At 37.4% G+C, this 18,219-nt stretch overlaps 1 protein-coding gene across 1 annotated transcript; it reads right to left on the bottom strand.

The window, feature by feature from the left end:
- Positions 1 to 2,350: 2,350 nt before the first annotated feature.
- LOC130990926 (cytochrome P450 81Q32-like) lies at positions 2,351 to 7,677 on the bottom strand. Its single transcript, XM_057915152.1, has 2 exons — positions 6,727 to 7,677; positions 2,351 to 3,113 (listed from the first exon to the last, which is right to left on the bottom strand). Exons 1-2 carry the CDS (start codon positions 7,594 to 7,596, stop codon positions 2,505 to 2,507), a joined length of 1,479 nt encoding a protein of 492 aa, XP_057771135.1. The 5' UTR covers positions 7,597 to 7,677; the 3' UTR covers positions 2,351 to 2,504.
- Positions 7,678 to 18,219: the final 10,542 nt, after the last annotated feature.

Raw genomic sequence — 18,219 nt, 5'->3', positions numbered from 1 at the left:
CAAAGATAATTACTATACTCGCATACCAGTGGTTATAGGCATAAGAATTGTTGCGCCCCTATTGTCACTCGTCACGCACGCAAAAACCCTTCGCCCAATCTATCCTTTCAGTTTATGATCCCTTAGAAGGGTCAGCTAATGGAAATCAACTACCCCGGGCAACATCCACGCTCTCTGTGATGGCCTATCGCTAGTTGTTCTTTGCCCAGAATGCTTTAGGGTTTAGATAGACCCACTTGACTCTTACGCCGATATTTCACAACAGTCACGGCTCCAACACTCGTTGTACTATTTTGGAGGTCGATGGCGTTTCGCCTTATGCCCAAATTATTACTTGTGGTCAGAACTCCCTAGTTAACTAGTGATCAATTAATTAACCAAGTTGTTACAACCTTTTTGGAATCAAACCTAGTGTATCGGGAATATGCTCATACAGTTGTTATGCCCAAATTAGACCTCTCGAGTTAAGTGTTCATGCTTAGATCATCTTGCCCAAATCAGAATATAAAACTTAGCCGAACATAAAGTAAATAACACAAGCAAAAGATATAAAGGAAAACATAACGGAAATTGAAATTTCTTTAAGGGAAATATAAGTACCTACGGCCAAAAGTGTCGTGCAAAACATGTAACGAAAAGTACTAGATTATGCCCACAGCCCGGGCAAGCTTGCACTTCACAATAAACTGCACAACAGGTCGGTTTTTCAGCACCCTTGGCTTCAGAAGCTCTTCGGGTATTTATAGGAGTGATTAGGGCAACGTAAGGCCCAGCCCATGATGTTGCGGCCGGATCCATGCAAGCATGGAGATGCTTATCCCTTTTCAGACCTAATCTTCTTGAAGATTTGTTTCCTTTTGGATAAGGTGGTGGTTTGGCCTCATCGGTCTCTTTTGAATAGCTGCCGCCTTTGGCCCATATAAAACTCCCACTTGCAGTCCTACCTCGCCCGCCTGTTGTGCCTCCGATTTCTTCCCTTGCCTTCCTCTTCTTGCCTGCCAGCTCTCGTGCGGTACTTATGGGCATAAGGGATGGTTTTGCCTCCAACTCCCCTTTGCTTTCGGCGCATACCTCTTGCACGAAATGTGACAGCAGTTTCGACCCCTGGAGCACCTCTTGCCCACAAGCTGGTCCTGCCACGGAACTACGCCCTCCCAGGCGACCAAACAACACAAACTAAAGGAAAAAGACTCGATCTAGACCTAAAACAGACACAAAAACAGAGCACAAACCTGGGCTCATCAAGGCGCCAGAGGCAGAATCGCTCATAAAATGATAGAAAATATATGTAATTTGGACTCTTTTATTTAGACCGAGTACTATTTTTCCTATTGGGTTTTCGCCAGAAAGGTTTTAATGAAGCTTGGGCTAAGGGACCTACACTAATTGGCCCTTGGTATTAAGTTTTAGCTAGGTTTAGCCTATAAATAGCAAGTAATATTCAAATGGAAAAACATTAATTATCATTCATTCAAAATTGAATACAAAAAGAGAAAAATCATCTCTTCTTCACGATCTTTCACAATTTCTTAGTTTTAACTCGATTTCTTCCACTTTTTATAAATTTGCTGTTGAGATTCAAACCCAACTCAACAGTGTGTTTTTTATGTTTACATGTTATCATCTTAAAAGATCAACATATGTGATATAGTGAAAGTACTTGAAAATCGAAAACTCGAGACGTATATTGTTTTCTTTCACTAAACAATTTGTGAAATCTTGGTGAACGAGTTGAGTTTATGCCTAGGAAGTTAGTTTTCGTCTTGCTTATAATCATCCACCGTTGGTGTGATTTTAGGAAGATATAGTCGTTAAGTAAGATCGAGTCTTATTATAAGTCCATCTATATCTTAACTTCAGATAATGGGTAACCATTCTTGGCGTACTGTTCTTTACTGTTTTACAAAATAATGTGATATGTGTATCACCATACATACTTATTTTATTTGTTGTGACAATATATGTGTTTGGACAGGTGACATTTTCAATACCCACTATTACTCAAACTTATATAAGTTTATAAAATATCTAGATAATTAAATACTCTTTGTCCCCCAATTTCATGTTAATTTAAGAATGACCGAATTTTAATAAAATAGTTGAGTGTGTTGTAAGTGTAATAATGGTCTCACCTTTATGATAGTAATTCAATATTTTCTATGATAAACTTCAATAGAATATGATTATGAAAATAATAAATGTCTAATGCAATTAAGAATGATGAATGACCTTTTATTTAAGTTAAGAATTTCTAAATTAAATTTAATATATTTTCAATATGGAATAGAGGATTCAAGATGCTAACAATAAAGAATGAAGAAGATTGAGAATGAATTAATGGGTGCATTTAATATATTTTATTTTATATAATTAATCGATTAATACAACTACACACCAAATTGAGTCCACAGTAAAGACACAACGATGTAATATAATCTACTTAAGATAATTTCATGGGTAAACATTGATTTTAGACTTTTAGTCAATCAAGTAACATGAGTTGCTTACAGAAGAGCATGGAGCATGATTTGTCTTGGTCTACACATAGCCTCTAAGGGCTTCAATTTGGGCATAGTAAGCCCAACTCCTTCGGCTAAATCAACTTCGTTCGGACCCATGCGTTCCCAGTCAAAGCAATGAACCAATGATGCCAATGTCAACCCCACCATCCGCCGCCCCAAGCCCGCCCCAGGGCACGCCCTCCGCCCCATTCCAAACGGCATCAACTTTTCTATCTCCACCTCTCTTTCTTCAAACCTCTCGGGCTTGAAGCTCATCGGCTCGTCCCATACATCTGAATCCCTATGAATAGCCCACGCGTTGACCAATAAAATCGTCCCGCGTTGGATGTCGTATCCGCCGACTTTGCAATCGGCCGATGATTCGCGAGGCAGCATCAGTGGTCCAGCGGGGAACATACGAAATGTTTCTGAGATAATATTCTGAAGATAATTCAGATTTAGTAAATCTTGTTCCTCCACTAAACGATGGGATCCGACTACCGAGTCGAGCTCGAGCCTAGCACTTTTGAGGATATGAGGATGGTTGAGCAAAAGTGACATGGCCCATTCTATTGTCACGACTGATGTGTCTGTGCCCGCAATTATCATATTCTAGGCACATTAATATAAATCGCTTTAGTAAAAAGCATAATTAAAAGAAAATGATCTAAACTTTTATTCGTAATCCAAGAATAAAGAATGCAAAATAAAATAGAACCAGCACAACATTTAGGAACAACGCGTACATCGTACATAAGTGCGTATTAGTCAAAATAAACAATGAATGTGGTAAATCAATAAATATCACTACTGATTATATTATGAATTATCGAAAATAATTTTTTAAACCTTATCAATTTTGTATCAACCCTTTATCCATTTTCCACCATCTGAATTTTTAGTTAGTAAGGCATATAATCACGTCGTGTTATACAATGTTGGTAAAAAAAATTAAATGCATCGTGATTTCCGACAAGCCACGTTCAATTTTTTGCGCCAAAAAATTGAACGAATGATATAATTGACATAAAATTTGATGGTTCAAAATTTAAAAAATTATTTTCAATAATTTATGATATAACTGATAGTGTGAAAATAATTTAAAATTTAAAATAATATTTACCCGATGCAAAATAAATCATGTGACTGGAAATGAAATCCTTATTTAAAATGGTTTAATCCTATGCTATATTTAAGTGTATCTATTATATAATAGGATTAAGCCTTAACCTATGTGGCATATCTAAAATCTCACCATTTCAAAATTTACCATATATAATCTTCATCATTTATTAATTAATTAACTATTACATTATATATAAAGATTCATTAATCATAATAAATATAATTAATAATAAATGTATATATATATAATAATATTAACATTACATATATATAATAGGATTAAGCCTTAACCTATGTGGCATATCTAAAATCTCACCATTTCAAAATTTACCATATATAATCTTCATCATTTATTAATTAATTAACTATTACATTATATATAAAGATTCATTAATCATAATAAATATAATTAATAATAAATGTATATATATAATAATATTAACATTACATATAATTTAAATTAATAAATTTTATTATTTATTTTTTCTAGATAAAAATTAGATTTACATGTTTGATAAGAAAAAAATTATAATCTATATACGATAAATTATTTTAATTGAATGTTAGTGATTAGATGTATATTTGTTATTAATTTTATATTTCTCAATAGCGTACATATTATATATATGTTGCAATATATTATATTATATTATATGAATATAATATATATATATATATATATATATATATAATATTTATATTCTTAATTTTCAATAAAATTAATTTTAAATTAAGTTTAAATTGAGACATGCACGTATATGTAAATTATAAACGGGTCCGGTCATTGATTTACATGTTTGCATAATAAGGCACAAATTCTATAAACTAATTACTTTAAAACAAAATCTTATTTTATGTATATCAAAATAATTAAAATTTTATTTTTATTTTTTATAAGATAAATCCATACATTTTATTTATATAGGGAAGAAAAATATATTTTTCATTTCTGCAAATTTTATTTGTTTCTGTTTGCAAATTTTATTTGTTTCTATTCGTCCATTACTACAATAATAATAATAATAATAATAATAATAATAATAATAATAATAATAATAATAATAATAATAATAATAATAATAATAATAATAGATAAATTATGAAATTAGTAATGCATAAATGAAGAATTTAAATAAAGAACAATAGAGGATATGATGTTAAAATATATTAGAAATCTTTAATCATGTATCAAATTTATAATAATCTCAATCGAGTGAAGAATTCATATAAATCTCCTCATTTCACATTGAGTATTTTTATAAGATTTCACCAAAATAAAACTTATACAAGAATAAGCTCTTGCTCTCCAAATTAAAAATTTACATTTAATTGGCGGAATGATTGAGACTAATACAATTTGAATTGTTTTGTCAATTTAATTTGACAAAATTTATTTAATTAAATACATGGTCTAATTAATTTAATTTGAAAAAATAAATTGGTTTGATTAAGTAAATTATTTCTTCAATTTAATTTGATTATAAAATAGTATATTTTGTATAAAATTTTAAAAATAAAATTTGGATTCAACATAGATTTTTTATGAAAATTTATCAATTAAATTACTAAATAAATTAATACAATTTGAATCTCGTGTCAACTTTCTTAAGCTACACACGAGATGATTTTCAAAACTTAGTTATGGTCTTTCAAACTTCAAACAAGATAATGTTCACGAGTCAATTTTATTCTTTCAATTTTCAGACGGAATGATGCTCGAAACTCAAGATTTGAAGATAATTAATGTTCACGAGTCCATTTTATTCTTTCAAATTTCAAACGAAATGATGCTCGAAACTCAATTATGATATTTCAAGCTCCAAATGAAATAATGCACAAAAAATTGTCAAGATTTTTCAAGCTGCATACAAGAGTATGTTTAGAAGTTAGTTATGATCTTACAAGCTAAAGATGATAATGATCTTTAAAGCTACACACAAGATAATTCTTGTAACTTAATTGTGGTCCTTCAAAGTTCAAATGAGATGATACTCACAAGTTAAATTTATTTTTTTTTAACTCCAAACGAGATGATTCTTGGAACCCAATTATAATATTTAGAACTAATAATGCATAAAAGTTTGTCAAGATTTTTTCAAGTTCCATACAAAATGATGTTTACAAGTTAGTTATGATGTTAGAAGCTCCAAATCATACAATCTCACAAGTCAACTTTGATTTTTAAAGCTCCAGATAGTGATGTTAAAAAAACTTGACGCATAAAAGTTCATTTTTTGTATTTTAAGGTCTAGACGAGATGATACTCAAAAGTCTGATGTTCAAACGTTAGTTGTCGTCTTCCGAAATTTAGATTATGATATGATCCTACAAGGTTCAGACGAGATGATGCTCAAATGAAATAAAATTTTCAATATCGATACATTTTTCAAAATATTATTAAATAAAAATCTACATAAAAAGAATATTTATTATTCTAATAAAAGGCTAACATTTAATTAAGGAATATGATTCAAATTAATATAATTTCAACTATATTATTTTAAATTAAATAAATTTAAAAATAATTTATATAATAAGTTAAAATAATTTCCCGTCGAATTTCGACGGGTTGCGCACTAGTTATTATAACTTAACTACGAATTGGTAAGCTCCTTGTCAGTTGCTCAATTTTGTTCACTTACCCAACGTAAGTACATGTTAATGTGCCCAATTGATATGGGAATGCCACAAAAGAAATAAAGTTAATCATATTTAATTTCAATTAAAATTATTATTAATAATATTTTTATTATATAGAAATGTATAATTTTTTCTTGACTCGGGGGAGTTGGGGAGGGAAAGCGATGAGGTTTGAATCCAGGACCTCATTGTTCAAACATAGGAGGTCGCACGGTTTGGTGTCCCTTAGGGACATAAATGTATAATTTTTAATCTCATCACGATAAATAAGATTGTTTTTTTAGTTATGATAAAATTGTTGGGTTTTTCAGTTACGATAAAAATTGTTTTTTTAAGGAGATCCTCAGATAATTTTTTCCCTTCTTCTTTAGATTCCTTTTTCTTTTTTGGGTTTCTCTGTCTAAAACGCTCTGTTCTTTCTTTGGATTCTTAAATAAAGTATATAAAATTAGATTCTCACCGTAATAAAGCCTTTGATGGTTTGGTCCGTGTAGAATAGGGGATCCGATTCCTGCAGCGCCAGAAGGTGGCCAATAATTGTGCTCCTCCTCTCACGGCGGTGCTCCGCCAGCAACCGCTCGTAAAAATCGTCGAGTCTTTTACCCAGTTCACCCAGCTTCCTCTTCAAACCTCTGTAATCCATCCACTCCAAAAACGGCAGAAAATCCTCCGGATTCGAAGACTGCGCCGCCTCGAAAACCTCACTAACCATCTCATGAATTCTTCCTCCAAATTCCTCGCCGCCGCCGGAAAAATTTCCCTGTCCGGCCAGCATCCTCATGATGACGTTGAAGATGAGGTCGAAGATTCTCGGCCTCAATTCCACCGCCGAGAAATCGTCGCCGGTTGTTGCCAGCTTCTGCAGCGCTAGGCGCATTTCCTCCTCCCTGGCCCCGCCCAGCGCGTTAAGGCGGGCCGGGGCGAGCGCTTCCGTTGCGGCGAGGCGGCGGAGGCTGCGCCAGTGGGGGCCGTAGGGCCCCCCCGCCATGGTGGTGTGGTTGTAGCCGATGTACTTGTCGGCCAGGACGCGCGGCCGGTTGGAGAAAATGACGTCGTTTGCGGTGAAGCATTCCGCCACTAAGCGGGGCGACGACACGACGACAACGCGGCGGGCGCCCAGCTTGAGGGAGAAGATGGGGCCGTGTGTGAGGGAAAGGCGGTGGAAGGTGCGGTGGAGCGGCGGCGTGAGGAGGTGGAGGTGGCCGAGGAAGGGCAGCGCCGGCCATGGACTCGGAGGTAGGCGGCGGTGGGTTTTTCTTCTTGGGAAGAGTTTGAGAGCTAGGATGATGCAAAACAGAGCCAGAGAAGGGTAAAACAGAGAAACTTCCATGATATCTTAATTTTGGGAGAATACACACAGATTTCTTAATTCCCTTCGTCATATCTTATACTATAATGGCATACTTAATGCTAGGAAGTTAAAAAGTGGGAGAAAAGGAAAAGAGTTGAAGTACGTGTGGGCCCCATACAAACAAAAAACAATCATGTGGTATAAAATGGAAAAACCAGCACTATGCTCTCTAACATGACATGGTAGTAAAGGTTAACGTTTTTCCTTTTGAAATCCTAAACATTAATTAGTGTAGCTAGGTACAGAGTTTTCAAGATACATGGACCGTTGGTGGACGTCGTATACCACCAAATAATTCCTGCAGAATTATCAAAACAAATTAGTATGATGATAAGTAGGATCGATCCCACAGAAAGCAGATAAAACTATTCAATTCCCTAAATCTATAAAATTGGTGTAGCCACCACGCCTTAAATTTGAGAAGAATATTAATTAACTAAAAAAAGCAAATTAAATCAAATAAAATAACTCAAGAAAAAATATCAATAGAAAGGTAATTCGGCTCAAATAAATCCACACTAATTCAAGGCTCTGATCACCGACGCAATAATTAATTAATCCCTATTAACCAACTAGTTATAGGATACCGTGATACGCACTGACATACCCCAATTCCTACTTATTGTGTCGATAGACGGCTAGATACGCTAGTCCTGCCTATTTGCCTTATTAAAATATAACCTAGCTGGATACGCCAGTCTTAGATTTAATATTCTAATAGCATTAAGATGAAGGAACCCAGTTTAGACCAATTATCCTAGATACGCTAGTAATAATTAATCCACCAATTTATTCCTACTACGAACCTGGTAGTTTTATCACTAATCAGCCCTATTCCAACAATTACGGATTGGAGGTGCTAATTGACTGTAATCCAATTAAACCTAAGTTGATCAGGCTTAAATAAAATCGGAATTATCTTTAAACCCTATGAATTAATCAAAATCAATAGGAATCAATTTTATGCTCAATTAGGTCTCACATGTTAATAAATTAATGCTTCATTATTCTCGCCGAATTAAAAAGTTTAGCTATTCATAATTAAATTAACAACAATCAAAGAAATAAAAGCAAGCATGAAAATAATCAAATACGATAAACAATTAAATTGCAAATTAAAAACTAAACTAGGCGATTGAATTAAAATTGAAATAGTATAACCACAAGTCTTCTGCCCTTGACTCGAATCCGCAATTCTTCAAAAACACAACTTAAAACTAATGAAACCTAACTTAAACTTGCATGCCTAAAGTAAACGTACTGATCCAAAATTAAAGGAATAAGAGTTGTTCTCCTAATCAAAGTCAACTCCTATTTATCTAGTCTAAAGTTGCGGCTTAGTTAAGGAAACAAAATTAGGATATTAATCCCTTATAGTGGCCGACCCTTAGCCCACAAAATTGGGTTGTTTTCGGCCCTATCAAAACTTAAGCCTAAAATAAATAATAAAACAAGAGTTTAAGGCTTCATTAAATCTAGAATAATTAATTCTAAGCCCAATCTTTAATTCCTCTTCAAAAACACGCTGTCTTCAACAAATACTCGACTTCCACCAACTTCTTCCATCCATGAGCATCCATCTTCAATCCTTCTAATTCTTGCGCCAAAATATCACAAACTATGTAAAATCATATAAAATCATGGCAAAACACACACCAAACTAGGTAACTAAAATACACACATCAACTGTTAATCACCACACTAATCATGCTACTCAATGAGTCAAGATTCATTCGAGCATCTTCTTTATTAGTGGCTATACAAGGTGAACCCTACTTCAGAGATTTCACACTCCACTCAATTCACTTTATAAAGAAATTCTTATTTCTCAATTTCCATTTTATCCTATTTACTTTTTTATTTTAAAATTCAACATTTCATTAAGATTAAATTTGAACATTACATTAATTACAATAAAATTACAATAATTAAAATAAAAAATTATATTAAAAATTTTAAATTAGGTAAGAAAATTAAAAGAAATGAATCATTGAGCTCGAGCTCGAGAAACATATTAATTAAAAAGCTTTTCCAAAATTTTTAATGAGTTCGAGCTGAGCTCAAACTCAAGCTCAAATTCGACATTATCGAGTATCACACGAGTTTGAGTTCGAGCTCGAGCTCCGTAAATAGGTGACGAGTCAAGCTCGATCAATAAGATAGAAGCTCGAGCCGAGCTGAACACCCAAATATTTAAACAAGTCGATATTTAAACAAGTCGAGCTCGAGCTTGCTAGCTAGTGGCGGAGCCACGAATTTACATGTGGGGGGGGCGGGTGAATTTGTATGGGAGTTCGAAGGCGGTAGCCCTCGATTTATATATATATATATATATATATATGTATATATATATGTCCGTACATTTTAGACATTTTTCCTTAAAACATAAGTACAATAATAACAAACAATATCATAGATTATATAGTTGCAATACATTACAAATAACTTAAGAATAAATACTTGATGAATTGGTTGTTTCTGTATAAGAAAGCAACAACAATAGACTTCAATGTATACTCAACGCTTGAAAATATTGTAATATCATTTCATTATCAATTGTTGAGAAAATCTTCTTCTCAATGCATACTTACATTCATACGATTTTCTGATTTTGTTCCCACTCTCTCTATTTATTTATTACTACTCTCTCTGTCCTATAAAAATATGCATAGTTTTTCTTTTCCGTCTGTCCCATAAAAACATCCATACCCCACTAAACATCACAATCAATGTGGATAGGGTTTAGCATTCGGGCAGTTCGGGTTGAAACCAAACCGATCTGAAAAAAACCGAATCCAAACTGCCCTTAAATATTCAAACTGAACCAAATTGTTTCATTTGCCAAAATCGAACCTGTAATACCCGAGCTTTTGATGATGTGTTTAATTGCTTGAGTTTGAGTGTTTAGGGTTTAGATCCCTTGTTTGTTTTACTTTGTAAAGAGATGAGGAGTTATATGATGTTTTCTTGTTTTTCTTTCATTAAGTTGAGATGTTCGTTTGATGATGTGAGAATGATGTGAGATTTTATATCCGCTTTTGAGTTTGAGTATTCGAATAATTTGAGATAATTATTTGAATGAGAACGGTGAACTCGGAAGTGAGATCTGAGTCCGTTAAGACGTTTTTGAAATTTTTGATGATGAATAGTGAAATACTGCTATTTCGTCTTTTTGTCGACTTTCAAAATCTTACGTGCACGTCGTCGAGAAATATTCTTAGTTTTTCGATACGAGTCCAATGACGAAAGTTTTTATTTTTGGACGATGAGTGAATAGTAAACCAGAATTTCTCGATAAACGAACCGAGCTCGTTTATCAGAATTTCGAGAACGAGCTTATGTTTTCTATATTTATATAGAATTATGAGTATGATGAAAGTGAGTAGGAGTCGAGAGGGCGAGTAACGAAGAGTACGAGTAGTTAGTCGTTAAAACGAGATATTTAACGACTAAGTGAGATTAATATCCTAAATAGCTAGGCCTACCCTACCATCAACCACCCCCCAACCGCCCAATGCTCCCCCCTATAAATAAGCGGTTGTGGGTCAGCCCACAGCCCACCTTTCTCACGCAAAACACACATACTACTCCATTAAAGCTTTCTTCAAGCTTTAGAGCTCCGATTTGAGCACCGAGACGAGCGCTGATCATCTTTTCGATCACGTATTTACGTAGCTAACATCTCTACCTATGTTTTGATGGTTTTCTTTTTGTTTTTAGTCGACGTCGATTCTCGACTTTATTTTGAAACGACGTCGGATCGTCGTGAGTTTTTAGTATGATGTTCTTGGGTAAATGACGAGCATGTTTAATGAATGAGTTAAGGATGGTTCGAACCCTAGCCATGAAATCCATGAGGGCAGCCGTCCGTGTTCTTCGTCGTCGTCACTCGTTCTTCGATTTTTGTTAATCGTTGTAACTTGTGAATGTGTTTTAGGAGCATGCTAGGTTTGTTCTTTGTTAATATTGTTTTTACCAAGCATGTTAAATAGTAGGTTGTAGAGATGGCTGTACTTTGCGTGAACTTAGAAATGCATGTTAGGGTTTTCTTGAGTTTTGTGTTCTCTAAGTTAGAAGTTGAGCATGTTAGAGTTAGTTTGATGTTTGGAGATGGTAGGATAGGTGTAGGATGTTTGTTTGAGTTTGCAGAGCATGTTTGAGTGTTGAACTTTTTGAGTTTGCTGCGTGAATTCCAGCTCTGCCGAGCATAGTCAGCTCTGGCAGCGTGAAATCCAGCTCTGACGAGTGGTCAGCTCTGCAGTTCAGCTCTGCCGGGTTGGTCAGCTTTGACGTGTGGATTTTACCTCTACCGGGCGAGTTAGCTCTGGCAGTTGAAGTGCTGTTGAGTTCAGCTCTGACTGTTGAAGTTCAGCTCTGGCGCTTAGCTCTGGCGAGTTAGTTCTGGAAGTCAGCTCTGGCTGACCAAAGTCAGCTCTAGCGAGTTAGCTCTGGAAAGTCAGCTCTGGCGGGTTAGCTCTGGAAGTCAGCTCTGGCTGACCAAAGTCAACTCTGGCTGCGAGTTAGCTCTGGAAGTCAGCTCTGGCTGACCAAAGTCAGCTCTGGAAAGTCAGCTCTGGCTGCCAAAGTCAGCTCTGGCGAGTTAGCTCTGGAAAGTTAGCTCTGGCTGCCAAAGTCAGCTCTGGCGAGTTAGCTCTGGAAGTCAGCTCTGGCTGACCAAAGTCAGCTCTGGCTGTTGAGTCAGCTCTGGCTGTGAGTCAGCTCTGAGGTCAGCTCTGGCTGGCGAGTCAGCTCTGGCTGTTGAGTCAGCTCTGTAGAGTGAGTTTCAGCCCTGCCGAGTTAGCTCTGCCGTGAGGTCAACTCTGGCTGCCAAGTCAGCGCTGACAGGGCAGTTGAGTTAAGGTGTTAAGTTTTATTTTTCCTATGTGAGTTTAATTAGTGAGTTTTCTGTTATGATGATCTTTTTTCTCATCGATTCTTCATAACAATGAAGGTCCGTTTGGGAAGTGACGACTTGAGAGGGAGAGAGTGACGTTACCTGTTTGCAGAGACACAACGAGGTGGGCTTTTCTATGCTAAAATCAAGATGTTTACGCATTTAAATTATTGATGAATGATGAACTGAGAAACTATTTTCAAGATGTTACATGTTTAATTTATTGATGTATGATGATGAACTGTAAACCTATTTGGAAGTTATTGCATTGCCAAATATTTGAGATTTTGGTATATTATCTATCTGTATGAGAAATGATATCGGTTCTACGCAAGGTAGAATTAGTGTACACAATGATCGTGAGTCAGCTTTTAGGTTGGCCGATTGCAGTGCTATAGAGGGAGGCCTCCATCTCAGTACATGAGTTAACAGATATGGTACTTACTTGAGAACATAGACTGGCTAGTCAACTTTGAGAAACGAAAATGAGTTTGCAAACATAAGGCTTTAGATAAATCCCTTATGTTTTGTTTAAAGTATGGCAATGACAATATTTTTAGCTTTATAAAGCATGAGATGAGATGTTTTGGCATGTGTTCACTGAGTGCTTTTGTACTCAACCCTGCATATGTTTTTAAAAAATGTGCAGGTTGAGCCGGTGTGATGATGGTGCTGCATTGAGCGGAGTCACAGGATTGTTAATAAATATGTAACCTGTCTAGAATATGTCTTCATACATATGTCTAGCTACTTTTCCGCTGCAGAGTACTTTTGGTACCATGTCACGTCATGTCGTACTTTAAGTTTGAGAGGATGGTTCCTGTTGATGTAATAACTTGATTAATGTCTTATTAAGTTTTATGTCTTCTTTCTTTAATGCTTTAATTGAGTTTTACGTTGTCTTTCATTAGACTGTTTTATTAAGCATTAATGAGTAATAATGACGAGTTTTCTAAAAATGAGTAAGTTTTACGGTTTTAAATGACGCCCCTTTCTTCCCCTTCTTCTTTAACCCCATCCCTAGTCGTGGATCACTCGACCTAGCTATCCCTAGCTAGGGCGGGCTGCGACAGAACCAAACCGAATCGCAAATTTTTGGTTTGTTTTAGTTCGGTTTGGCATAAACCGCAAATTTGAATCTTCTACTTCTTGTTCAAAGTTCAAATTGACCGGAAGACCTAAAGCTACGAAAATGAAAGGCCAAAGCAAAGGTTGGAGAAGCTCCTCTGGATGAAAATGAAACAATTAAGCATCCAATATTCCAATTCGTTAATTTCAGGAACATAATTTTTTTTTTAGAAAAAACAAAGCAAATATGCAAACTTACCGTGCACGACGAGGATGGCCGACTAGGCGAGGTGGTGCATCAGGGACTAGGCGAGGTGGTGCGTCAAGCTGGGCGAGGCCGGCGCGAGGTGGGGCATCGCGGGCGAGGTTGAGCGCGTAGCTGGCGCGAGGTTGGGCGTGCGATTAGGCCGAGGCCAGGCGCGCGGTGGCAATTCTGGTAGAAAGGGGGACAAGCGGCAGGTGGAAGAAAGAGAGGATTGCGGTGGAAGTGTGACAGACTGTGTGTAATAGCAAACCCTAGGTGTGATAAGTTAAATTGTACCCTAAATTTAATTATAAATGTTTAATAATTATTTAATTATAAAAATATTATATATATTAATCAATACTCCTTCCGTCCCTAAAAATTGTGATCCAATGGAGGTGGCACAGGTTTTAAGAAAAAGTGTGGTAGTTGTGTTTAAGTGAAGACTAGATCCCACACCTTTTTGTAAATAGTGATGTTGAGAACTTAATGAAATATCATATCCCTAGTTTTGATGATACCAAAACTCTCCTTCGTCTTTTTCATAGACTAGAACTATTTCGAACTCAAGTGTTAGAGTTCATTCTTTTTGTTCTCTGAAGACTGAAGGCTGAAGACTGAAGACCACGACTGACGAAAGCAGGAATAGACAAGTCAAAATGCAACAGTTTTGACTGAATGACAGCTTCACTGAACCAACAGTGACGATTAATGCCTTGATGCGGAGCAATGGAATCAACGGACTGATACTCCTAACAAGTATCAGTTAACATTATTCATCGGACTGATAGCCTGAAGATAGCATTAAATGCTCCTGCAGCCGCATTAAATGCAGAGATATTGGAGATCGTCCTTTTTTCTGCAGAGAGTTCCTATTTGATGCAACATGTCTCAGAGGCACCCTACCAGATGTACGATGAGACGTCGTTCATCACCAAAATAGGAACCTCGAAGATTGCGGACTCAGCCAGATTCAAATTTACTCTTACAACGACAGAAAACTTGAAGACCATCTCTCCAACAGATCTATTCAAGTCTTAGCCTATAAATAAAGCTAGAGGATCAACTGCAACCTTCACCGATTCAAACGTATAAGCTGAAACTCTGCCAAAATTGCAGCTCAGCCATATAACTGCTATCATAAGTTTGAATCGAAGAAGAGAATCATCAAAGCTCAATTCAGCTCTCTAATTACACATATTCTCTTATTTCTTAGGCAAATCTTAGTAATCCTAGTTGGAAGAATCCAAACCGCTTTTCAACCTTAGCGAAAAGTGAGTTGGAGTGGTTATTGTTTAGTACCGATCCAAAACTAAACAGGTTCGGTTACCTTGTCACCGAGAAAGCCAACGGGGAGTTCAACTTAAAGGTTCTGACTCGAAAGACCTTAGTGTTTCGTTGTGTGGGCACGAGAGTGTCAGGGCGCGCTAAGTGTAAAATCCAACCAAGAGTGGTGTTGGTAGGTTTGCAGTGCACCTCAAGCATTAGCCCGGAGTACTTGTTAGATCGATCATCTGACCGTGGAGTAGGAACCTTGTTTCCGAACCACGTAAAAATTCTTGTGTTGTTCTCTGCTTTCTGTTATTGTCACTTATGTGCTACTATTGCTTTATACTAAAACTGACTAATTGAAAGTGTAATCAAGAATTTATTTGTCTCACTTGTTTTAAAGGCTAATTATATTAAGTTTACTTTCCGCTGCTTGTGTTATCGATCTATTGATTTTTCCTCTGATAATCACGAAGGCTTTTAACACTACTATGTATTCTTTCAAATTAGACTGAAACCTTATTTGGACTAAAGTTATCTGACTGACTCGAATAACTCGTCACCCACTGATTGTTCCATCAGTATCAGTCATCAGCCTACTCTTTTGAAAACCGTTGTTCACGCCTACTTCTTATTCCCCCCCATACACCTGTTCAAAGACCCTCTGGGAGCCCAACAATTGGTATCACAGCAGGTTGCTCGCAAGAACAAGCTACTTTGATCCGGTTCTATTGAACTAGATCCTTTTTAAGAGGGTTTTTAAAACTTTTGAAAGTTTTCTCTTCTTAACGGGCTCTGTAATCTTTATCTATTGTTTTTCTATTCTTCATGGCTACTAACCTTGGAAGCACATCATCGCTTCCAATATTCAAGGTGGAAAATTTAACATATGGAAGTTCCGAGTTAGAAACTACCTCAAAGCCTGTTGGATTTGTATACTGAAAGCAAGAACTTTATGCTTGTATACAATGATTCCTGTTATTCACTATTCTTATCTCCTATCTGATTGTGTTCATGATTGCATATGTATGTTCTTTATCTCTGTATAAGTAGATTATATGGTGTGTTGTAGATCACAGAAGACCATATAATTGGAATAACTTTAAGAGATATAATATGATCACAGCCGAAATAACTCTAGGACAAGTTATTGGTTTAGGCTGCAGTATAGATGGAAGTAGTTTGTCTTGGCTACTTGTCTATACTGGTACGTCATTACGTATTGATAGGACCAACAGTTGAGATGTATTCTTCTATCTGACTTAAGTGAAGAATCAAGATCTCGGTGACTCATAAATCTTAATACTAATAAGTATTCAGATATATATGTTAATTCGTATATCACTTTGACTTACTATGAGCGAGAGTTAAATACTAACTCGAGTACTCTGTATCTTGGGTGATAGCGGTTAATATATGATATTTGATTATCTGTATTAGTACCCGTATCCGGTATAGGATAATGACATCCCCTTAAGGAGCTCAATAAGGTTTATTACGCTAAACCCTGCAGGTTGATTAAGTTCAGGCGTAATAATAAAGATTGAGTGGTACTGCTTAAGGAATTATTAAGAGATTAATTAATTTTAGCTGTCAGAGCTCTAATTAATTAATGGATGTCGGATATTTTAAATACGGAGATTTAATAAGTCTAAATACAAGCCCCGACTCATCACCGGCAATAAAGGGGTAAGTCAGTATCGGTTCTCTAGTGGAATGAACTGATATTTATAAATTAATTATGGTCTGGGCTGACCATGGATAAATTAATTTATTTGAGGCCCATCTTTATTCCTTGTATCTGGTCCCTGGGCTGGCCCAATGTCTCCTAGCCCAAGAAGACAGATTTTCGGCCCTAGCACTGTAATTGGCGCCTCCTCCCTCTTTTCTGTATTATTAATATAGCTTGTCAGCTCTCAGGAAAACACACTGATCAAAAATTAGGGTTTTTGAGAGCAGAGAGGGGGCGCAAAACGTGTTGGATTTTCTGTCTTGGGAGTTCTCATAGTTCGTTGTCCATCCAACGTTGGGAATTGAGCGGGATACAGTCGAGAAGATCAGAGCTGGAGTCTGAATCATTCGACGCGATCATCAACCATCTGTGCATCCGATTCTCAAGTAAGTTTTTCCTAACACCTGTGTGCAGCTGTTAAATTCATAGGAGCATGTTAGGAATTAATCGTTGTATGATGAATTAATAATAATCCAAGAAACGATCATCGGGCAATCGAGTATTAATTCAATTTAATATTCCTTCAATTGGTATCAGAGCCCAGGATTAATTTCTTGGCTCTATTATTAATTTGTCTACGATTAATAATATGCGTTGTTTTTAACTGCTGTTGTTCTTCGTGATTCGTTGATTCGTGGGATACGTCGTTTGACGTTGTAATCGTTTTTCACCACGAGAAAATCCGTGGTTAGATTAGGATTTCAATTGTATTTGTTTTTCCGTTGTAAATCTGTAAAATTGAAGAACGAAACGAGGATGACGACGAATCAACAACGAGGGACGGTGTTTGGTGGGAGGACGACGGGATAGCACGGTGCGACACGGGCTGCCGGCGCCGAGGGCAGCGTGCGCACGAGTGCTTGCGCGCTGTGCCGCGCGCGCCTGGTCGGGCTGCCGAGCAGCGCCGAGTGCCGCGGATGCCGAGGGCTGCTGCTGCAGGTGCGGTTCGCGCGGGGCGAGGCGGAAAAGGGCAAGGCGTGCGACGGGAGGCAGCGGGCAGGGGCGGTGCGCGCCCGGGGCTGCGCCTGCGCGCTCTGCGCGCTGCGCGCCCGGCGGGCGGCACGCTGCCGCTGCTGCCGCTGCCGTTGCCGCACGCTGGAGTTGCTGCTGTGCTGCTGCCGCCGTGCGTTGCTGCGGCTGGAATCGAGGCGAGGGCTGGGCGTGCGTGGGCCGTGCGCGCGCGTGCCTGCTGGCTGCGTGCTGCGCGCCCAGCGCCGCACTGCTCGGCTGTCTGCCCGGGCCGCTGCTGCGTCTGCTGCCGAGGCCGCTGCTGCCGAGGCTGGTGCTGCCGGAGCCGAGAACAAGGAGGAGACCGGCGGTGGGGCAGCCGCCGCCGTGGACTGCTGTTGCTGGCTGGAGGCGGCGGCGCCTAGGGTTCCAAACCCTAGGTGGCCG

Source organism: Salvia miltiorrhiza, chromosome 6 (genome assembly GCF_028751815.1).
Source record: "Salvia miltiorrhiza cultivar Shanhuang (shh) chromosome 6, IMPLAD_Smil_shh, whole genome shotgun sequence".
Taxonomy (NCBI): Eukaryota; Viridiplantae; Streptophyta; class Magnoliopsida; order Lamiales; family Lamiaceae; genus Salvia; species Salvia miltiorrhiza.
Note: the sequence above shows the minus strand (reverse complement) of the source record. Positions and strands in the feature narration are given on the sequence as shown.